The 25,146-nt window shown below is 47.5% G+C and overlaps 1 protein-coding gene across 1 annotated transcript in view; it reads left to right on the top strand.

The window, feature by feature from the left end:
* Positions 1–24,318: 24,318 nt before the first annotated feature.
* Positions 24,319–25,146, top strand: part of LOC144733741 (receptor-type tyrosine-protein phosphatase beta-like) — a 73,267-nt gene continuing 72,439 nt past the window's right edge. The window contains exon 1 of the mRNA XM_078615763.1: positions 24,319–24,619. Coding sequence (XP_078471889.1) covers positions 24,539–24,619 — 81 coding nt within the window. The 5' untranslated portion in view covers positions 24,319–24,538. The remainder of the gene's footprint in view (positions 24,620–25,146) is intronic.

Here is a 25,146-nt window from a genome sequence, read left to right on the forward strand (position 1 = left end):
AAAGTTCGTACAGACAAGGAATTTATTTTGGCCGGAAGGTGCATACATTCAACATATAGGAATCTTAAATAAGTGGTTTACAAGTCTAACTATACTAAAGGTACAAGTCTAACTAATACTAAGGAGCTAAAGTATGCAAAAATTGAATAAACTAAATTCTAAAATATACAATAGCTATAATATACAATATAAAATTACAAAAATGCAAATAGGGTAACATAGTGCAAATATGGCAGGGTATCATTGTGCAGATATTGTGTTAAAGTCAGTTTGAGCGTTAAAGTCAGTTTGAGCCCCTGGCCATGTTGAAGAGGCCAGCAGCGGATGGGAATAAACTGTTTTTGTGGCGTGAGGTCTTGGTCCTGATGGACCGCAGCCTTCTGCCGGAGGGGAGTAGCTGGAACAGAGAGTGTCCAGGGTGGGAGGAGTCGGCCACAATCATCCTCGCTCGCCTCAGGGTCCTCGAGGTGATTTTTTTTTTCATTTACTATACAGCCAGATAATACGACAAATCGCTAACGTTAAACACCCCAGTCGTTCATAAAAGTCAAAGGCAGTGTAGTACTATAGTAATAGCCAGTGCCGGATTATATCCGAGTGGCAAAAGTGGCAATATGCTTCGGGCCCCGGCACTTTGGAGCTATCAATGCCGGTTCGGTGATTCTGCACTCGTTCTGTTACTCAGTGCCGGATGAAGATAGTGCGGGGCCTGTAGCATATGTTATAAAGGGGCCCTACATAAAAAAAAAACACGTAAATATTAAAACACATACATGTTTAACTAAATTAAAATTAATAACTAAATTAATTTTGTTATTTCTATTTTATTCTTTATTTTTATTCTTATTTTTAAATTTTTATTTTCACCTACGTGACTTTACCGAAAGAGCCAAAGAGTATGGATCCTTACAGTCACGAAAACTTCAAATCTGGTCAATTCATGTCACAGGGTCACCTGGTTAATTCATGTCCCAGGGCCACCTGGTTAATTCATGCCCCAGGGCCACCTGGTTAATTCATGTCCCAGGCTACCGGGTTAATTAATATCCCAAGGTCACCTGGTTAATTCATGTCCCAGGGCCACCTGGTTAATTCATGTCCCAGGGTCACCTGGTTAATTAATATCCCAGGGTCACCTGGTTAATTCATATGTAGGGGCCACCAGATTAATCGAAGGTCGTTTCCAACATTGTTGAAGTCCATTCGCCAGCGAGGAATTGAAGAAATCGATTCAGATTCCAAAACCGTTCCACTCTCCCCTCCATTAAACTTTTTACTGCAACACTTGGGGTCTTGTTGCAGAATGTATCATGTCCGTTTGTAGACAGCGCGTGAACAGCCCAAGAAATACCGCTCCGATTTGCCACGCACGGTGCGAAATAGGTTCAACATTTCCACAAGCGAGAAATTCGAACTCTGGACAGAAATCTTCTTGGTTCTTTCGGTAAAGTCACGTAGAAGGGAAATAATAAAATAATACAAAGAAAACATAAAAAAAATTTTCAGACGCTGTCTTTCCGACAGACCTGTTCTTCACCTGAGGACGGCTGCTTGCGTTGTGGCAGAAACGTCGTGATAATTATTTGATTGTGTTTTATTATTATTATTATTTTATTATTTCCCTTCTACGTGACTTTACCGAAAGAACCAAGAAGATGAATCCCTGCAGTCACGAAAGCTTTAAACCTGGACAGAAACATAATAACAATAATCATTTCGTGGTCCCTGAATGTTCATCCATTGCCTGCGGTTTTGGGTACCCACGTACAAATATATCCATGCCTCTCAACCCGTTATCAGTACCTTATCACAGACCAATTCAGACCTTATAGGTCACCCCGTGCCCCTATAAGCCTCAACGTTCCTCCTATAAACTACACTATACACTATTATACGCTGCACTATACACTACTATACACTACACTATACACTACACTATACACTACACTATAACTGCCTACCTTATCACAGACCAATGCAGACCTTATTGCCTACCCCGTGCCTCTTATACATCTCAACGTTCATCCTACAAAGTACCACCATCACACAAACACACAAGCAAAAAGACCAAAAAATGTTGCCCGTATTGAAACGGCTGTACCGCCATATGGACCTGAAAACTAAACTTCCGTGTACAAGAATACGGGTTAAACCGTATCGGTTGGCAGGTATGTACCAGCTATGTACCTGTCAACCCATTCGGTTGACCCCGCATTCTTCTACAGGGAAATAGATGTTTCAGGTCCATACGGCGTTACAGCCGTTTCAATACGGGCAAATTTTAAAAAAAAAAATTCTTGTCTATTTGTGTTTCTCCCTCGTGATGGGACTTTGTAGGACGAACTTTGAGATTGATCAGGGGCACGGGGTGACCAATACAGTCTGAATTTGTCTGTAATAAGGTCGGGTACTGATAAGGGGTTGACAGGTATGTAGCAGTGTAGTGTATAGTGTAGCGCATAGTAGTGTAGTGTATAGTGTAGTGTATAGTGTAGTGTATAGTGTAGTGTATAGTGTAGTGTATAGTGTAGTGTATAGTGTAGTGTATAGTAGTGTATAGTAGTGTAGTGTAGTGCAAAGTGTAGTGTATAGTGGAGTGTATAGTAGTGTATAGTGTAGTGTATAGTGTAGTGTATAGCAGTGTATAGCAGTGTATAGTGTAGTGTACAGTAGTGTATAGTGTATTGTATAGTGTAGTAGTGTATAGTTTAGTGTATCGGATGAACGTTGATATTTATAACGGGCACGGGGTGACCGCTAAGGTCTGAATTGGTCTGTAATAAGGTAGGGGGTGCTGACAAGGCGTTGACAGGCATGGATATATTTGTACGTGGGTACCCAAAAGCCTTGAGCTAATCGATGAACATTCAGGGTTCCACGAAGACGATCGTTGGCACGTTCCCGTCTTTCATCGCCCATGCCTATTGTCGAACCTCTTTCGCGCCGTACAAATCCCACGTGATTCGATTTCGCCTTCCACTGGGCGCTTGGGCGATGGCCTCTCTCGTCTCTCCGTGAACGGAGGTTGACTGCTGTGCCAGGCTAGGTGCAGGAGGTTGTCACGGGGCAGACCCAGCAGGTGCCATGGGTTGACTGATGTGCCAGGCTAGGTGCAGCAGGTCACGGAACAGACCCAGCAGATGCCATGGGTTGACTGCTGTGCCAGGCTGGGTGCAGGAGGTGGTCACGGGATAAACCCAGCAGGTGCCATGGGTTGACTGCTGTGCTAGGCTGGGTGCAAGTCATGGAACAGACCCAGCAGGTGCCATGGGTTGACTGCCGTGCCAGGCTAGGTGCAGGAGGTCATGGGACAGACCCAGGTGCCGTGGGTTAACTGCTGTGCCAGGCTGGGTGCAAGAGGTCACGGGACAGACCCAGCAGGTGCCATGGGTTGACTGCTGTGCCAGGCTGGGTGCAGGAGGTCACGGGACAGACCCAGGTGAAATGGGTTGACTGCTGTGCCAGGCTGGGTGCAGGAGGTCACGGGACGGACCCAGCAGGTGCCATAGGTTGACTGCTGTGCCAGGCTGGGTGCAGGAGGTCACGGGACAGACCCAGCAGGTGCCATGGGTTGACTGCTGTGCCAGGCTGGGTGCAGGAGGTCACGGGACAGACCCAGCAGGTGCCATGGGTTGGCTGCTGTGCCAGGCTAGGTGCAGGAGGTCACGAGACAGACCCTGCAGGTGTCATGGGCTGACTGTTGTGCCAGGCTAGGTGCAGGAGGTCACGGGGCAGACCCAGCAGGTGCCATGGGCTGACTGATGTGCCAGGCTAGGTGCAGCAGGTCACGGGACAGACCAAGCAGGTGCCATGGGTTGACTGAGGTGACCACTGGTAGATGCACCACCACCTGTGCTCCCCGCTGTGCCAACTCGCCGCGTTTTAGGGGCCGTCCATAAATGACGTCACGCGATTTTGGACGATTTTTGACCCCCCCCCCCCTTCGTCACACGGCGTCCCAAAAAGTCAGACCCCCGCTCAAGCATGACGTCACAAAGCTCTGCCCCCCCCCCCCCCCAAATAAAATAAAACATGCTTCAAATAGTTTTAAACTATTGTCATTGTAGTGCGTATTTAATGTGGCGCTGCACTCTGATGTTGTAGGAGAAAACATTTATTAAAAAATATATTTAATTAAGTAGTACGTGTCGTCTGTATTCATTTAAAGTTGCGCATTTTTACGTGACGTCACATTTCTCAACCCCCCCCTCCCGCCCCGCCCCCTCGTCACACATCGTCACAAATGTCTGACCCCCCCTCCCCTCCCCCTAGGTGCGTGACGTCATTGACGGACTACCCCTTACGCGCCCGGCGCTCTGCTCGTTGTTGTGAGCGTCGCTCACTCGCTCGCTCAGGAACGAACACACGCGCGCGGCGCGCATACCTCGTAGGCAAATTATCTCAGAGGAGGAAGTTCGTCAGAGGTAAATCTTTCTGGTTTAAACAAAACAAGAAGCGGACATTCTAGATTTGAAGCTTTCGTGACTGCGAGGATTCATATTCTTAGGTTTTTTTCGGTAAAGTCACGTAGGTAAAAAAATTAAAATTTATAAAAGTAAAATAAAAATCACGACGTTTCGGAGGCAACACAAGCTTCCGTCTTCAGGTGGAACCGTCACTGCACGATTGCTGTATCATCTTGATTGCTGTATCTTACTTGATACAGCAATCGTGCTGTGACGGTTCCACCTGGAGACGGAAGCTTGTGTTGCCTCCGATACGTCGTGATTTTTATTTTATTTTTATTTTACTTTTTATTATTTTTTTTTTACCTACGTGACTTAACCGACAAAACCTAAGAATAAAAAGCGAACAAACAACGTGAACCGGTCGGGCTCGCGAGAGATACATTTGGTGTCTTCTCGGCACGCAACGCTGACTGCTGACAATCCGAACCACGTGCGGTATTTCGCAAGTCTAGTCAGCAAAAAAATGACCGGGGTGTAGTCCTGCAAATACTTTCTCGTGCGCCTGTGGTATCCGTAATAGTGAGGGCAAAACGCGTGCTGTTTTTTTTTTATTTTGGGGTTTAGATCGCGTAAATGTAAATTCGTGTCGTCACACCCGCCGCCACCCGACACGGCCAATTTGGCGAGGTTTTACACGTTCAGCCGAACGTGACAATTTCGTTTCGACGTCGGCACCCACCGGTTGCGTTGGAGAGTTAAACCGCAATATTTACGATCTCGAGTACAGGGGGACGTTTCTATTATTATTTATTAACTCACTCTGTTGTTCTTCTTGGTTCTTTCGGTAAAGTCACGTATAGAAGGGAAATAATAAAATAATACAAATAAAACATAATAAAATAATTCTCACGACGTTTCGGCCACAACGCAAGCAGCCGTCCTCAGGTGAAGAACAGGTCTGTCGGAGGACGGCTGCTTGCGTTGTGGCCGAAACGTCGTGAGAATTATTTTATTGTTTTATTTTTCTTATTTTATTATTTTCATTCTACGTGACTTTACCGAAAGAACCAAGAAGATGAATCCCTGCAGTCACGAAAGCTTTAAATCGAAAAATTCACTCTGTTGTTGTTGTATCCTCAAATCTTGTACTACATTTTTAGCCACTTCCCAATGTGGTATCGACTGCAAACTTGGTATACTTATGTCATACTGATGACAATACTATATTCTATCATAAAAAAACATGTTTAAAAACATTATTTTTTTACGTGATGTTTCGGCTTGGGTCTAATTGTCCACGGTCAACTGACTTTGGCTGTAATTGGCCACGGTCCCTTACGTTATGGCAAGCTTCTGGGCCACTTCCTGGAGTTGTGGAGTTCTTCCATGAATAGTACGGTACATTTCATTAAAGCGTGTTTTAAAAAAAGAAAAAAAAAATGCTTTTTTTGTTTCATACGGCCGCTGCGTGAACAGCAGTGCAATGTCGTTTTCGCAATTTCTCCCGAAAATTGCTGCCGTATTCATGTCGAGGGCTGCACGGTGGCTAGGAGATGTTATCCACCTCGCCTGGTATACGGGAGGTCGTGGGTTCTATCCCGACCCCTGACGATGCCTGCTGCTGTATATTTGGAGTCTGCGTCTCTCTTTCTCTCATCATCATCATCACGGTGGCTAGGAGATGTTAACTACCTCGTCTTGTACATAGGAGGTCGTGGGTTCGATCCCGACCCCTGACGATGCCTGCTGCTGTATATTTGGAGTCTGCGTCTCTCTGTCTCATCATCACGGTGGCAAGGAGATGTTTACTACCTCGCCTGTTCGCTCTGCCTGACTGAATCGCATCGCAAACGCCCGCCGATGAAACTGCGATTTTCCCGAGCAGTGGTTTCCAATGAAACACGCGGAATTTGTCCGGACCGGGCCCTGAACGCCGCGTTAAACAACAACGCAACTATTTGATTTGAAGCTTTCGTGACCGCAGGAATTACTCTTTGGTTCTGTGGGTAAAGTCTCGTAGGAAGAAATAAAATAAAATTAGAATAGAATACGACGTTTCGATTGCAACACAAGCAACCATCATCAGGTAAGAATACCTGTTTAATGTATTTTCTTTCTACTTGACTTTACCGAAAGAACCAAAAAGAGAGTAACGCAAGATTTGAAGCTTTCGTGACTGCAAGGAATCATCTTCTTAGGTTTTTTCGGTAAAGTCACGTAGAAAGTAAAATAAAATAAAAACAAAAATCACGACGTTTCGGAGGCAACTTGTGTTGCCTCCGAAACGTCGTGATTTTTGTGTTGCCTCCGAAACGTCGTGATTTTTGTTTTTATTTTATTTTACTTTCTACGTGACTTTACCGAAAAAACCTAAGAAGAAGAGAGTAACGCAACCGATATTCCGGATAAAAACATCTCCGATGCCTTTCAAATTATATTCTTGGTTCTTTCGGTAAAGTCACGTAAAAGGGAAATAATAAAACAAAAATAATAATAAAATAATACAAATATGAAACAAGAAAAATTCTCACGACTATTCGACTGCAACACAAGAAATCATCATCAGGTGTGAAATCCACAGCAAGAATTTTTTTAAAAAGCCTTTCAAATTGTTTTCTTCGCGTCGAAAGCGAATAACTTTCACGGCTAGTGTCAGCCTTTGGCGGAAAGAAAAGGGTTAATTTAAGGACTTGAATTTTTTGTTTGTTATATTTTGTGTGTGTGTTGGGGTTAAAGTGCCCTGAATGTTTGCTCATGAGTCACACACCGCTCTTGCGAGATTTTCGTGACGTCCGGCAGACGGAGTCCAGGACAACATCGTCCTAAAATGACAACACAGTCACAAATATGCATTTAAATTCCATCAAATATGGAGGGGGGTTTTTTGGGGAGGGGTTAGACTGAGTAAATAAATAAATAAATGCGTTTTTTTGTTGTTCAACCCGCCACCACCCGACACTGCCAAAATTAGAAACAGGGTTTGTCACGTAAACAAAAGGTAGCCAATTCGTTACTAATACAACACTAGTGTATAGTGTAGTGTATAGTGTAGTCTATAGTGTAGTGTATCGTGTAGTGTATAGTGTAGTGTATCGTCTAGTGTATAGTAGTGTATAGTGTCGTGTATAGTAGTGTGTAGTGTATAGTAGTGTATTGTGTAGTGTATAGTGTAGTGTATAGTGTAGTGTATAGGGTCGTGTATAGTGTAATGTATAGTGTAGTGTATAGTAGTGTTTAGTAGTGTATAGTGGTGTTTATAGTAGTGTATAGTAGTGTATAGTGTAGTGTATAGTGTAGTGTATAGGGTAATGTATAGTAGTGTGGTGTATAGTGTAATGTATAGTGTAGTGTATAGTAGTGTATAGTAGTGTAGTATATAGTGGTGTTTATAGTGTAGTAGTGTATAGTGTAGTAGTGTATAGTGTAGTGTATAGTGTATTGTATAGTGTATAGTGTAGTAGTGTATAGTGTAGTAGTATATAGTAGTGTCGTGTATAGTGTAGTGTTTATAGCATCAGAAAGTGCCGTGCGATGATGCGGTGACTGCCGTCTTTGTCCGACGCCCAGCCATTCGAGCGCCGTTGCTCTATCGCCAAAGCAACAGCGAATGTTCGGAAGGCAGCGAGTCGGAGAGAGACCGGATCTTTGCGGTCGCCGCGAGAATGCGGTAACTCAACCACAAGGTTAAGGGTCGGCAATTAAGACGGGGGCGCCGTTGTGGCTAGGAGATGTTAACTACCTCGCCTGGTGTGCAGGAGGTCGTGGGTTCGATCCTCACCATGACGATGCCTGTTGCTGGATATTTGGAGTCTGCGTCTCTCTCTCATCATCATCACGGTGGCTATGAGATGTTAACTACCTCGCCTGGTGTGCAGGAGGTCGTGGGTTCGATCCCGACCCTGACAATGCCTGCTGCTGTATTTTTTTTATAGTGTAATATATAGTCTAGTGTATAGTGTAATGTATGGTGTAGTGTATAGTAGTGTATAGTGTATCGTATAGTGTATAGTGTAGTGTATAGTGTAGTGTAGTGTATAGTGTAGTGTATAGTAGTGTATAGTGTAGTGTATAGTAGTGTATAGTGTAATGCATAATGTAGTGTATAGTGTAGTGTATATTGTAGTATACTAGTACAGCACCCGCCAGTGTGTTGGAGAGCAAAGCCACAACATTTACAATCTCTGTGGATTTGCTCTCCGACAAATGTAAACAGAACGTCGCCGATTCGTTCCTCGCACAGCACTCTCCGGAGCCAAGCCGCAACATTTCACAATCCGAGCGCCGTGACGTTCCGCGCGAAATTGCAACCAGCATCGTCAGGCGGCGGCCAGGTTTTTTTGCGGACAAACACTTCCGTTGCAGCTTTGGCTTCGCAAACACCGCCTTGCGCCTGCTCGCTTCAAGGTGACAGCGCCCGGCTTTGTCGTCGGCTTGTGAAGTAAAAAAAAACACGCACCCCTGTTCGAGTTCCTCGTGCTTCGCGCAAATAACTCTCCTGGCAAATTCGTCGCATATCTTTCGGGTCACTCAACCGAATCACCGGAGCGGAGGCAAAACGTGTCCACGGTGCGACTGTAGGGGGCAAGTGCTGTTAGCGAGTAGCACCTATGAAGGCCGGCACGGCACACGAGGGGGTGGTTGGCCAGCGCCACGCCCGACCCTCTTTGTCACCCCCAGTGGCGATGTTTACTACACACTGCACCAGGTACTCATTTGAGGGCTGAGTCGACCTAGGGGAAGGCCCAGGATCGGTTCAGATAATCGTCACCGGTGTTGGCCGTGAGCGGGAGTCGAACCCGGGTCGCCGGGTTCGTAGCGCAGTGTAGCGCTAACCGCTAGACTACCGCTCCCTACAAATATGAGTTTACATATACACACAGACACATTTTGCATGTTTTTTTGCCCCATCTCTAATATAGACCGCAAGCCCGTCCACTTTATTTGTAAACAGCCGCAATCGGCACATCCGCGATACGTAAACTCGAAGGCATGAATGGGATAAAACCCCTCAGGTTTGATTGTATGTATGTTGAACTTGTATGTATGTTGACTATGTGAGTGGCTATGTGAGTGGGTGAGTGGCTATGTGAGTGGGTGAGTGACTATGTGAGCGGGTGAGTGACTGTGTGAGTGGGTAAGTGACTGTGTGAGTGGATGAGTGACTATGTGAGTGGGTGAGTGGCTATGTGAGTGGGTGAGTGACTGTGTGAGTGGGTGAGTGGCTATGTGAGTGGGTGAGTGACTGTGTGAGTGGGTGAGTGACTGTGTGAGTGGCTATGTGGGCGGGTGAGTGACTGTGTGAGTGGGTGAGTGGCTATGTGAGTGGGTGAGTGAATGTGTGAGTGGGTGAGTGGCTATGTGAGTGGGTGAGTGACTGTGTGAGTGGGTGAGCGGCTGTGTGGGCGGGTGAGTGACTATGTGAGCGACTGTGAGCGGGCTATGTGAGTCTATGTATGTGTTTTGAACTTCTTTCGCGCCGTACGTAGCCAACCCCGCTAATCGGAGGTGGTTCGTAATACGACGCCCTTCCTTCTATTTTTATGGTACGTTACATTCAACCAAACATTAAACCGAAAGTATTTTTACGTAAAATACGATACATATGTAATATGATACAAGATATGATACATATTTTCTAGAGTGTTCAACATAGCGTGTCCAGTCAATGTGAAACGACACCGTCGGACGTTGTACTCGGAGCCTCTTCGTTTTCGACACAGCACCAACTCTAGGCCCCGCTACCTTAGTTTCTGCTTGAAACTCGCACGCTCTTCCCCAATGTCCCCTCGTGCTATCCCCTTTTACCCCTCTCGAGCCTCGAACCTTCTGTCACTGTCTTTATTCCAGCCAATCTCCGTAGTCGTCCTTCTCCCTTAACGGTTCTTAAACCGTCGCCTCCAGGTTCCACTTCCTGCCTTTCCCCCCCCGTATGAACCTCTGTCTCGAACCTTCTGTCACTGTCTTTATTCCAGCCAATCTCCGTAGTCGTCCTTCTCCCTTAACGGTTCTTAAACCGTCGCCTCCAGGTTCCACTTCCGCTTCCTGCCTTATTTCCCCGTTTGAACCTCTCTCTCGAACCTTCTGTCACTGTCTTTCTTTCAGCCAATCCCCGTAGTCGTCCTTCTCCCTTAACGGTTTTTAAACCGTCGCCTCCAGGTTACACTTTAGCTTCCCGCCTTCCCCCCCCCCCCCGTTTGAACCTCTCCTCCAATCCCTTCAAACCCTCGCCTCCCCCGACCAATCGTCCTGGAGGTCTCTTTACCCCAATAGGAGGCCTTGGCCTAACTTCCTGGAAGACAGTTTGGCTGCACATTTGCTTGGGGTGATTGCTGCCTAATTTCAGTCGTAACAAATGTGTCTAATTAAAAGAACAAATGGTGAACGTAATGCCACGTGAATTATGGGCGGCTGAACCTCGCCTCCTCATTGGAGGCTGGGAACGCCGCGTGACCTGGGGCCCGCGATGGGCCACTAGGGAGACTAGGTGGTGACGAGACGGAGACGAGGTGTAGATGAGTGTGAGACGAAAACGAAGATGAGACGGAGACTGAGGTGGAGACCAGACGGAGGCGAGAAGGAGATGAAGTGGAGACGAGACAAAGACGCGGTGATAAGATGAAGATAAGATGGAGACGAAACGAGATAAGACGGGAGACAAGAGGGCACCGTGCGTGGCAGTGGCGTCATCGCGAGCAGTGCAGTCATGACACCGCTCAGTAGGGATCTTGCGGTCAACCGCGAATGGTCAAGCCACCACACAGTGGGAGTGCGACCGGAGAACTCTGCACCTCGATACATTATGACGCGAACGGTCAAATCTACGATGGGAAAACCGGGCGATGGTTCAAGCTTTCGTTGTTGCATCTATCTGGAGGGAACACGGTCACGCCAGGGTTTCATATGCCTTTTTGGCGTCCTCTGGTCTAACACCGTTTTGAGACTAGGCTCAAAAGAAAGCTGTATCTGGTGTGGACCAGTCAGTTTCAAAGACAATGCATTTATTATCGGAGTATATTTTTTGTTTGCATTCTGACCACAAGTATTGTGGTTAATGCAGACGTGATTCCTTGTAAAAGGTTTCAGTTTGGTGTTTTAACATCTTAACACCTGTTTGTTGCCAGAAAAAAAAGGGGAAAACCTATTCCCATATTTTGGTACTGGCAAAAGGAGGTCCAATTATGAAGTTATTTTTAGTTTAGAATACTACTACTACTACTTTAAATTCCCACGTGTGGTGTTGATGATGGTATAATCTACGATTGATGCGCTATAACCACGTGTGGGCAAGGTCGCCTCCGAACACCGTTGAGAATGGTTGAGGCGCGTTCGTTACACCTCGCGGAACAGACGAGAGCTTCTGAAACTCCCAAATCCTCTCGACTCGGTTCACCGATGGGCCCGCCCATCAATGTGTCCCAGTCTCCTCCAATCGACCAACAGCATTCAAGTCACATCATGGGACCTCCTTTGCCAGTACCAAAATATACTAATAGGGGTTTTACTCTTTTTTCTGGCAACAAAACTCACACCTTTTGCAAGGAATCATGCTTACATTAACCACAATACTTGCAGTCAAATGCAAACAAAAACAATACTCTGATAATTTATGCATTGTCTTTGAAACTGATTGGTCCACACCAGAGACAGCTTTCTTTAGAGCCTCGTCTCATATGGTGTTCGACCAGATGACGCCAAAAGGCGAGGCTCTAAAGAAAGCTGTCTCTGGTGTGGACCAATCAGTTTCAAAGACAATGCATAAATTATCAGAGTATTATGGTAGGTTTTTACCCTTTTAACTGGTACAAAACTGACACCTTTATTCAAGAACTCTCAATACTCTGATATTGCACTGTTTTTGAGTTGTACGCCTTCTGGTGTCATCTGGCCCTACACCAATGGGGACTAGGCTCTAAAGAAAGCCGTCTCGGGTGTGGGCCAATCAACTTCAAGGACAGTGCATATTATTATCCTTATCAGAGTTGCTTCTTTTTGTTTGCTTTATTGACTACTTGTGTTGTGGTCATTGCAAACATGATGCCTTGAATAAAGGTGTCAGTTTTGTACCAGTTAAAAGGGTAAAAACCTACCATTATATTTTGCCACTGGTAAAAGAGATCTCATAGTATCAGAGTATTGTTTTTGTTTGCATTTGACTGCAAGTATTGTGGTTAATGTAAGCATGATTCCTTGCAAAAGGTGTCCGTTTTGTTGCCAGAAAAAAGGGAAAAACAATATTGGTAGCATTCAAGTCGTCACAAAAGTCTACGCTGGCCCCCGGTGATTGCGAAAACGCGTTGCGAGTGACTGTGCGAGACGAGGGTGTGGTGGTGGTGGTGCTCTGATTCACACCGAGATACGGATCTCACGCGTGCGTCGTCCGTGTGTACGCATAGCTGTCAATCCATACGGTTTACTCGCATTCGTGTACAAGGAAATTGAGTTTTCAGGTCCATATGGCGGACAGCCGTTTCAATACTGGCCACAGAAACGACCCCTCTCTTTGTGCCGATTTGTGTCCTCTCTCTGTGTGCCGTTGTGATGTCTGTCTGCTTGTATGTCTGTCTATAGTTTTTCTAGTTAGATTTTTGTTGCTATTTCTTTTATACCTGATGATGATTGCTTGTGTTGCAATCGAAACGTCGTAATATGTTATTTTAATTTATTATTTTATTTTTAGACGTGACTTAACCGAAAAGAACCAAATAAAAACAATTGTTTATTTATTTGTGTTTCCCTCTTGTGATGATGGGACTTTGTAGGATGAACGTTTACATTTTTAAGGGCATGGGCGGTGACCAATACGGTCTAAGTTGGTCTGTAATAAGGTAGGGCATTGATAAGGGGTTGATTGGCATGTGCGTTTCTGTTACGGATGACGTGCAGAGATGCCGATGAGATTAACGTTGAAGTCGTGTCTGTGTGTGTGTGCATGCGCCACCCGAGTTCGATTCCCACTCACGGTCACCAACACCGGCGACGATTATCTGAACCGGTTTCTGGGCCTCCCCTAGGTCGACTCAGCCTCAAATGAGTACTCGCTGCGGTGCGTAGTAAACATCGCCACTGGGGGGAGACAAAGGCGGCCGGGCGTGGTGCTGGCCACCCACCCCCTCGCGTGCTACAGTGGTTGAATGTAACATAGGCGCTGGCCATCACTACTAAAAGCACTTGCCACAACAGTCTGTTGCAGGCTACACGGGGGGCGTGGGCAATCTTTGTCTTTACGTCACGTATGACGCAGTGGTGGCGACACAATTCGCTTGCGCAACCTGCAACTTGTTCTAAATATAACCAAATTAAGGCTAAATAAAGCGCACTTCTAAACACGTGAACGGTGACGTCTGCTGTCGACGCTTGGTGGCTCTAAAGGTGAGGGGCCCACTGAGCACGGCGGAGCTGAGTTCGAGTCTAGGTGACGCCGCCTGTCGTGCAACCGTCGTTCTCGAGTGTGGGGAGCTGATGGCCAAGCTGTCACCCCCTTATCAGTGCCCTTGCCTTATTACACTTCACTATACACTACGCTATACACTACGCTACACTATACACTACACTATACACTACGCTATACACTACTATACACTACACTATACACTACTATACAATACACTACACACTACACTATACACTACACTATACACTACACTATACATTACGCCATACACTACTATACAATACACTACACACTACTATACACTACACCATACACTACACTATACACTACTATGTAATACACTACACACTACTATACACTACTATACACTACACTATAAACTGCTATTCACTTCACTATACACTACTGTACACTACACTACACACTACGATACACTACACTATACACGACTATACACTACACTATACACTACACTATACACTACTATACACTACAATACACGACTATACACTACACTATACACTACTATACACTACACTATACACTACTATACAATACACTACACACTACACTACACTATACACTACACTATACACTACTATACACTACACTATACACTACGCTATACACTACTATACAATACACTACACACTACTATACACTACACCATACACTACACTATACACTACTATGAAATACACTATACACTACTATACACTACTATACACTACACTATACACTGCTATTCACTTCACTATACACTACTGTACACTACACTATACACGACTATACACTACACTATACACTACTATACACTACAATACACGACTATACACTACACTATACACTACTATAGACTACACTATACACTACTATACAATACACTACACACTACTATACACTACACTATACACTACACACTACACTATACACTACTATACACTACACTATACACTACTATACACTACACTATACACTGCTATATACTACACTACACACTACTATACACTACACTATACACTACACTATACACTACTATACAATACACTACACACTACACTATACACTACACTATACACTATTATACACTACACTATACACTACTATACACTACACTACTACATACCTGTCAACCCCTTATCAGCGCCCTACCTTATTACAGACAAATTCAGACCTCATTGGTCACCCCGTGCCCCCGATAAATCTCACCGTTCATCCTGCAAAGTCTTCACCATCACGAGGAGGGAGAAACACAAACAAAGAGACAAAAAACAAATGTTTAGCCCGCATTGAAGCGGCCGTGACGCCGTACGGGACCGTGAAAACTCAACGTCCCGTCACAAGTATGCCTCGTTGAGACCGTGACCGCCGCCGTGGAAAAATTTTCACAGTGGCGGCCAAACGAAGCGCTCACAACATTCTCCATCGATCCGTCGATAACACTGGTCAACACACTTTTTCTGGCATAAGGTATTCCAACGGTTGTAAGCTATCGTCTTGGTTCTTTCGGTAAAGTCACGTAGAAGGGAAATAATAAAATAATAAAAATAAAACATAATAAAATAATTCTCACGACGTTTCGGCCACAACGCAAGCAGCCGTCCTCGGGTGGAGAGCAGGACGGCTGCTTGCGTTGTGGTCGAAACGTCGTGATAATTATTGTATTATGTTTTATTTTTATTAATGTATTATTTCCCTTCTCCGTGACTTTACCGAAAGAACTAAGAAGATGAATCCCTGCAGTCACGAAAGCTTTAAATCGAAGGTTGTAAAGTAATTTTGAGGTGCTGATTCCAAATCTGGTATCAGTTTTTGTCTATCACATCAGGTTTTTGAGATATCAAATATTGCATTTTCAATAAAAACTGCGGAAGAAAAATATTAAATAAATGTGGATATCTACATAAAATGATATTATAAACACACTATCCTAAAAATACAGCACCATATTTTAACACTAAAGCATTCACTGACTCGCAACAACTTGCAATCATAAGTGACAGAGATAATTTCGGGTAAAATCAATGAAAATGGGGTATGCCGATAGCATAAAAATGAGATGTGATGGAGCAAATCTGAGATCAGATTTGGAATCGGCTCCCTGATATTAGTCTAAAACAGCTGCAAAAGTTCAGGCCAGAAAAAAAAGTTTTTTGTTGTTATTCTCAGGTTTTTTAGGTAAAATCACGTAGGTAAAAAATTAGAATTAATAAAAGTAAAATAAAAATAAAATAAAAATCACGACGTTTCGGAGGCAACACAAGCTTCCGTCTTCAGGTGGAAGTCACTTGATACAGCTATCGTGCTGTGACGGTTCCACCTGAAGACGGAAGCTTGTGTTGCCTTCGAAACGTCGTGATTTTTATATTATTTTTTATTTAACTTTAATTTTAAAAAAAAAATTTACCTACGTGACTTTACCGAAAAAAACCTAAGAATATGAATGTTTGCAGTCACGAAAGCTTCAAAGCTAGAATTTTTTGATGTTGTTGTTGACCAGTGTTGTAATCGTGAATCCGTGCGCGTTCGTCGCTGCCGCTGTGCTCCGCGTGTTTACCGACCTCGTGTTTGTTCCGGACGACGTAGCGGCCGCAATTGTTAACGCTCGCGGAATGTCCCCGTCCGACCGATGCGGGCCCCAACTCGAGCGTGCGAGTCTTGAATCGTTTTCTTGGTTCTTTCGGTGAAGTCACGTAGAAGGGAAATAATAAAATATTTTTTTTTTAATAAGTTAAGTTTCGGGAAAAGACAACCAACCAAAGTCCGGACCGCTCCTGTCGCAACAACGACTCAAAGGGGTGTGGGGTGGTCTTTCTCCTCTGTAACATCGAACAACAATTCAAGATTTCGATTTAAAGTTTTCGTGACTGCAGGGATTCATCTTCTTGGTTCTTTCGGTAAAGTCACGTAGAAGGGAAATAATAAAATAATTAAAATAAAACATAATAAAATAATTCTCACGACGTTTCGGCCACAACGCAAGCAGCCGTCCTCAGGTGAAGAACAGGTCTGTCGGAAAGACAGCGTCTAAAGCAGATATTATAAACGTCTGAATGAGACGCTGTCTTTCCGACAGACCTGTTCTTCACCTGAGGACGGCTGCTTGCGTTGTGGCCGAAACGTCGTGGGAATTATTTTATTATGTTTAAATTGTATTATTTTAGTATTTCCCTTCTACGTGACTTTACCGAAAGAACCAAGAAGATGAATCATTGCAGTCACGAAAGCTTTCAATCGAAATTTAAGTCATATTCTTGGTTCTTTCGGTAAAGTCACGTAGAAGGGAAATAATAAAATAATAAAAATATTTAAAAAAAAATTCTCACGACGTTTCGACTGCAACACAAGCAATCATCATCAGGTGTGAGAAACACAGCAAGAAAATTTGGAAAAAAGTGTTTTGCTGTGTTTTGTCACATCTGATGATGATTGCTTGTGTTGCAGTCGAAACGTCGTGAGAATTTTATTGATTTATAATTTAATTGTTTCCCTTCTACGTGACTTTACCGAAAAAACCAAGAATATGAATCCTTGCAGTCACGAAAGCGGGGAAGGTCACAAGACATCTGGACCACCCTGATTCTTGTTTTATTTTATTCACCGAAGTAAGGCCCCACTACCGAGCAACAAACGTAGCTTTTTTTATTTTGTAGAAGCGACGCTGGCTATCACAAACGATAGCTCGACGTAGTGGGCTTGTCATCATCATCACCACCACCACGTGCAAAATGTACTGCATGCAGCCAAATACTCCGAATGCACAGAAACCCAAATACAAGGACAAAAAACGCGTGGAATAAACTTTTGTTTTTTATTCTGACCAGGTAAGGCCCCACCCTCCTGAACTACGCAGCTCATACTGGTAGGAACCACCTGGTTCCACCAGCCCACAGGGGATTATTGTGTCCGTCCGTCCGTCGTGTATCCAAAAATGGGAGGGGTCGGGCTGGGTGGAGAGGGGAGGGTGGGGAGGGGCTGGGTGGGGAGGGTGGGGAGAGGCTGTGTGGGGGGTGGGCGAGGGGTGGGGCTGGGTGGGGAGGGGCTGGGTGGGGAGGGGCTGGGTGGGGGGTGGGAGTGGTGGGGCTGGGTGGGGAGGGGCTGGGTGGGGAGGGTGGGGAGGGGTTGGGTGGGGAGGGGCTGGGTGGGGGGTGGGCGAGGGGTGGGGGCTGGGTGGGGAGGGGCTGGTCACCCCGTGGTGCCCTTATAAAACTCAACGTTTAACCTACTCACGCCGGCTTGTGCCCACCCTCACAGTCGGCCATATTTGCAGAATACACCACGCCGCCGTTGACCCTGCAGGCCATTGACCGAGCAACCCAACGTTCCTACCAGCTGCCTCCCACAGGACAATGTGTTTGTTTGCAGAAGCGACGTTAGCTATCAGGAAGCGATAGCTCGACGTCGTGGGCTTGCCATCATCACGTGGAAAAGTAAAGCGGCGGGCAAATAACTCTCACCGCGTGGTGATGTCGATTTTGAATGTGGAGGGGGAAAAACCGGAGGACCCGGAGACAAATCCACGCGACCACGGCGAGATTGTTTGGCAAGACTACTCTTAGCTTCTCAAACACTCGGATCGATAGATCATACACTGTACGTTCTGGCACGTAATAAGTGTACGTGTGTATATTATGCAAAGCTGTCAACCGCTTACCAGTGCCTTACCTTATTACAGACAAATTCAGATCTTATTGGTTACCCCGTGCCCCTTATGAATCTCAACGTTCATCTTATACACTACACTATACACGACTATACACTACACTATACACTACTATACACTACACTATACACTACACTATACACTACACTATACACGACTATACACGACACTATACACGACTATACACTACACTATACACTACACTATACACTAATATACACTACACTATACACTACTATACACTACTATACACTACTATACACTACACTATACACTACACTATACACGACTATACACTACACTATACACGACTATACACTACACTATACACTACATTACACATTACACTATACACTACACTACACACTAATATACACTACACTATACACTTCACTATACAAAAATAACCCTTTAATCACGATTTAATATTTGGGTCGCAAAAGCCGTCTGTGTGTTGAACCAACGCAATGTTGTGAAACTCGATGGTCTAAGTATTTATATATATGAAAACAATTTATATTCTTGGTTCTTTCGGTAAATTCACGTAGACAGAAAAAAAAATAACGAAATAAAATTAAAATTATATTCAGTTTATTTTCATAAAATTTTTTCCGGTAAAGTCACGTAGAAAAAAAATAAAGTTTATTTTCGTTTATTTTTTTCGGTAAAGTCACGTAGTTAGAAAAAATAATAATAAAATAAAATAATTTTAAGCTTATTTATTTTTATCGTATTATTTCCGGTAAAGTCACGTAGATAGAAAAGAAGAAAGAATAACATTAAATTAAATAATTGTAAGTTTTTTTTCCCGGTAAAGTCACGTAGAAAATAAAAATTACAAAATAAAATGAAAATTATTTTTCATTTAAATTTGTTATTTTTTGCTTATTTTTTTATTTTCCATCCACGTGACTTTACCGAAAGACCCAATGACATGAATTCCTGCAGGGCGAAAGCTTCAACTCTGACTGACCATTCAGGACGGAACCTGTTATTCTTGGCCTCACATTCAGCGGGGGGGCGGGCGGGGGGGGGAGTTGAGTTTGTCCACATAACCCAGCTGGACCGGTTGCTGGTTCATCATTCCTGTGCCCTTTGAAGCCGAACACACACACAGACAAAGATCCCCCGTGTAGCCTCTAACAGACTGCAGGGGCAAGTGCTGTTAGCTAGCACCTCACACACAGACAAAGATCCCCCGTGTAGCCTCTAACAGGCTGCAGGGGCAAGTGCTGTTAGCTAGCACCTCACACACAGACACAGACAAAGATCCCCCGTGTAGCCTGTAACACACTGCAGGGGCAAGTGCTGTTAGCTAGCGCCTCACACACAGACACAGACAAAGATCCCCCGTGTAGCCTCTAACAGACTGCAGGGGCAAGTGCTGTTAGCTAGCACCTCACACAGACACAAACAAATATCCGCCGTGTAGCCTCTAACAGGCTGCAGGGGCAAGTGCTGTTAGCTAGCACCTCACACACAGACAAAGATCCCCCGTGTAGCCTCTAACAGACTGTTGTGGCAAGTGCTGTTAGCGAGCACCTATGAAGGCTACCGGCACTGTGGCACACAAGGGGGTGGGTGGCCAGCACCACGCCCGGCCGCCTTTGTCTCCCCAGTGGCGATGTTCACTACACACCGCACCAGGTACTCAATTTGAGGCTCAGTTGACCTAGATGAGGAAGCGTCGGGAGCGGTTCAGATAATTGCTCTTAGCAATGATGGTGGTGGTGGTGTTGGCGGTGGCGGTAGTGGTGGTGGCGGTAGTGTTGGCGGTGGTGGTGGCGGTAGTGTTGGCGGTGGTGTTGGTGGTGTTGGCGGTGGTGGTGGCGGTAGTGTTGGCGGTGGTGTTGGCGGTGTTGGCGGTGGTGGTGGCGGTAGTGTTGGTGGTGTTGGTGGTGTTGGCGGTGGTGGTGGTGGTGGCGGTAGTGTTGGTGTTGGCGGTGGTGGTGGTGTTGGCGGTGGCGGGTGGCGGGTAGTGTTGGCGGTGGTGTTGGTGGTGTTGGCGGTGGTGGTGGCGGTAGTGTTGGTGGTGGCGGGTAGTGTTGGTGGTGGCGGTGGTGGCGGTGGTGGCGGTGTTGGCGGTAGTGTTGGCGGTGGTGGTCTTGGTGGTGGTGGCGGTGGTGGTGGTGTTGGCGGCGGTGGTGGCGGCGGTGGTGGCGGTGGTGGCGGTAGTGTGGCGGTGGTGGTCTTGGTGGTGGTGGCGGTGGTGGTGACGTTGGCGGCGGTGGTGGCGGCGGTGGTGGCGGTGGTGGTGGTAGTGTTGGCGGTGGTGGTCTTGGTGGTGGTGGCGGTGGTGGTGGCGTTGGCGGCGGTGGTGGCGGCGGTGGTGGCGGTGGTGGTGGCGTTGGCGGCGGTGGTGGCGGCAGTGGTGGCGGTGGTGGCGGTAGTGTTGGCGGTGGTGGTCTTGGTGGTGGTGGCGGCGGTGGTGGCGGCGGTGTTGGCGGCGGTGGTGGCGGCGGTGGTGGCGGCGGTGGTGGCGGCGGGTGGTGGCGGCGGTGGTGTTGGCGGCGGTGTTGGCGATGGTGGCGTTGGTGGTGGTGGTGGCGGTAGTGTTGGCGGTGGTGTTGGCGGTGGTGGTGGCGGTGGTGGTGGTGGCGGTGGTGTTGGCGGTGGTGGTGGCGTTGGCGGTGGCGGTGGTGGTGGCGGCGGTGTTGGCGGCGGTGTTGGTGGCGGTAGTGGCAGTGGTGGTGTTGGTGGTGGTGTTGGTGGTGGTGTTGGTGGCGGTGTTGGTGGCGGTAGTGGCGGTGGTGGTGTTGGTGGTGTTGGTGGTGGTGTTGGTGGTGGTGTTGGTGGCGGTGTTGGCGGCGGTGGTGGCGGTGGTGGCGGCGGTGGCCGTGAGCGGGCATCGAACTCAATTCTGGCTAAATCGCCTAATGACGCTGGATGTAGTCACCAGCGAAACGCCACGGTCACTCGAATTGTGAATGTTGTAGTGGGCCTTACGCCCCAACACAACCGGTTAGTTTTTAACTAGTATACTACATTATGCGCTACACTATACACTACACCACCATCATCATCATCATCATCAACACCACCATCATCATCACCACCACCATCATCATCACCACGACCATCATCACCACCACCACCATCATCATCATCACCACCACCATCATCATCATCACCACCGCCATCATCACCAGCACCACCATCATCATCATCACCACCATCATCATCATCATCATCACCACCACCATCATCATCACCACCACCACCATCATCATCATCATCACCACCACCACCACCATCATCATCACCACACCACCACCATCATCATCATCACCACCATCACCACCACCACCACCATCATCACTAACAACACCCCATCCTCAGTAGGACCACACATAGGGAATGGCACCTGTAAGCCGAAATCACGGGCGCGTGCAGGTGAAGTGCTTAGATATTACAGTTACAGGTGTGTATGTGTATCTGTGTGTGTGTATGAGTGTGTGTGTGTATCAGTGTGTGTATCAGTGTTTGTGTGTATCAGTGTGTGTGTGTATCAGTGTGTACACACACAAATACACACACACACGTGTGCACACAGTGTACACACACAGTGTACACACACACAGGTGTCAACACACAGCACAGGTGTACACACAACACAGGTGTACACACACATGTGTACACACACACGTGTACACACACACAGTGCACACACACACACACACGTGTAAACACACACACGTGTACACACACACAGTGTACACACACACACACACGTGTACACACACACAGTGTACACACACACACACAGTGTATACACACACACACGTGTACACACACACGTGTACACACAACACAGTTGTACACTAAACACAGGTGTACACACACACACACGTGTACACATACACACACACAGGTGTCAACACAACACAGGTGTCAACACACAACACAGTGTACACACAACGTACACAAACACGTGTACACACACACGTGTACACACACACACAGTGTACACACACACACAACACAGGTGTACACACACACACGTGTACACACACACAGTGTACAAACACACACACACAGTGTATACACACACACACACACACGTGTACACACACACGTGTACACACAGCACAGGTGTACACACACACACGTGTACACACACGTGTACACACACGTGTACACACACGTGTACACACACGTGTACACACACGTGTACACACACGTGTACACACACGTGTACACACACACACAGTGTATACACACACACAGTGTATACACACACACACACGTGTACACACACACGTGTACACACACACGTGTACACACAGCACAGGTGTACACACACACACGTGTACACACACACGTGTACACACACGTGTACACACACGTGTACACACACGTGTACACACACGTGTACACACACGTGTACACACACGTGTACACACACGTGTACACACACGTGTACACACACGTGTACACACACACACGTGTACACATACACACACAGGTGTCAACACGACACAGGTGTCAACACACAACACAGGTGTACACACACAGTGTACACACACACAGTGTACACACAACGTACACACAACGTACACACACACACACGTGTACACACACACAGTGTACACACACACACAGTGCACACACACACACAGTGTACACACACACACAACACAGGTGTACAGGTGAACTTGGCACGGGTTGCCGGGCGCACCTCTCCCCCGCTGACTCGCAAACCCGGAGCCTTGAGGCTGAGACCCGTAGGGTGGTGAGTGGTATGAGTGTGAGGGTGGTGTGGTGGGGGGTGGTGGTGGGGGGTGGTGGGGGGTGGTGGTGGGGGGTGGTGGTGGGGGGTGGTGGTGGGGGGTGGTGGTGGTTGGTGGGCCATGGTGGTGGTGGGTGGGTGGGTGGTGGTTGGGTGGGTGGGTTGATGGTGGTGGTGGTTGGGTGGGTGGTGGGGGTGGGTGGGTGCTGGTGGTGGGTGGGTGCTGGTGGTGGGTGGGTTGATGGTGGTGGGTGGGTGGTGGTGGTGGGTGGGTGGTGGTGGGTGGGTTGATGGTGGTGGGTGGTGGTGGGTGGTTGGGTGCGTTGTCGGGTGATGGGTGGTGGTGGGTGGTGGTGGGTGGTGGTGGGTGGGTGGTGGTGGGTGGTTGGTGGTGGGTGGTGGTGGATGGGTGGTGGTGGATGGGTGGTGGTGGATGGGTTGATGGTGGTGGGTGGGTGGGTGGGTTGGGTGGGTGGGTGAGTTGATGGTGGTGGTGGGTAGGTGGGTGTGGGTGGTTGGGTGGTGGTGGTTGGGTTGGTGGTGGGTGGCTGGTTGGGTGGGTGGCTGGTGGTGGGTGGGTGGTTGGTGGTGGTGGGTGGTGGTGGTGGGTCGTGGAGGTGGGTCTTGGTGGTGGGTCGTGGTGGTGGGTCGTGGTGGGTGGGTGGGCTGATGGTGGTGGATGGTTGGTGGTGGGTGGGTGGTAGTGGATGGGTTGGTTGGTTGGTTGGGTGGGTGGGTTGGTTGGTTGGTTGGGTGGGTGGGTGGGTTGGTTGGTTGGGTGGTTGGTTGGGTGGGTGGTTGGTTGGATGGATGGGTGGGTGTTTGGGTGGGTGGTTGGTTGGGTGGTTGGTTGGTTGGGTGGGTGGGTGGTTGGTTGGGTGGGTGGTTGGTTGGATGGATGGGTGGGTGTTTGGGTGGGTGTTTGGGTGGGTGGTTGGTTGGGTGGGTGGGTGGTTGGTTGGGTGGGTGGTTGGTTGGATGGATGGGTGGGTGTTTGGGTGGGTGGTTGGTTGGGTGGTTGGTTGGGTGGGTGGTGGTACTCATGCCCGAGGAACGAGGAAGCTGAGTTGAAGACGAGAACCCCCCTCCCCTCCCCTCCCTCCCCAACACGACGAGTCGTGAAGGAGTAACCCAACTCAGAGGCGAGAAGTCGATGAGGACGGCAGCGACGAGCGGACCTTCCATCATTTTCATTCTCCCATAGCCTCACTCACGCCGTCACCCTCCTCCCTACCCCGTCCTCCCCCAAGGCCCCCCTTTGATCCCCCCACAGTCTCTAGACAGACCCCCCCCCCCCCACTATTCACACACACACACAAACACACACAACCACACAACCTTCAACCATGGCTACCTATGGAACCCGATCACCTCCTGCGCCTTTTCTGCTCGTGGCGACGGCGGTGGTGATGCTGACGCTGGCGACGGTGAGACGATGGCGTTCTTGGGTTTGGGGGTTTCGGGATCTGTGGTTCAGGCTTTGGGGGTGTGCGTGTGTGTGTGTTTGTTGGTAGCGGTCAGCGCTGCGCTGCGCTATGAACCCGGCTTTGACCCGAGTTCGATTCCCGCTTGCGGACAACACCGGCAGTGACGATTATCTCAACCGGTCCTGGGTCTTGCCTAGGTCGACTCAGCCTCAAATGAGTACATGGGGCGGTGTGTGGTAAACATCGCCACTGGGGAGACAAAGGCGGCCGGGCGTTGTGTTGGCCACCCACCCCCTCGTGTGCCACAGTGCCGGTAGCCTTCATAGGTGCTCGCTAACAGCACTTGCCCCAACAGTCTGTTACAGGCTACACGGGGGAGCTTTGTCTCTGTTGAACATCTTTCACATCCTCCGTAGCTACCAGCCGGTGCTCATCGAAGACGTGGGGATACGGGTCTGGAGGTCGTGATTTTTAAATCATTTATATTAAGTTCGCTTGCTTGCTTGCTTGCGTGCTTGCGTGCTTGC

Source organism: Lampetra planeri, chromosome 48 (genome assembly GCF_965212315.1).
Source record: "Lampetra planeri chromosome 48, kcLamPlan1.2.h2, whole genome shotgun sequence".
Taxonomy (NCBI): Eukaryota; Metazoa; Chordata; class Hyperoartia; order Petromyzontiformes; family Petromyzontidae; genus Lampetra; species Lampetra planeri.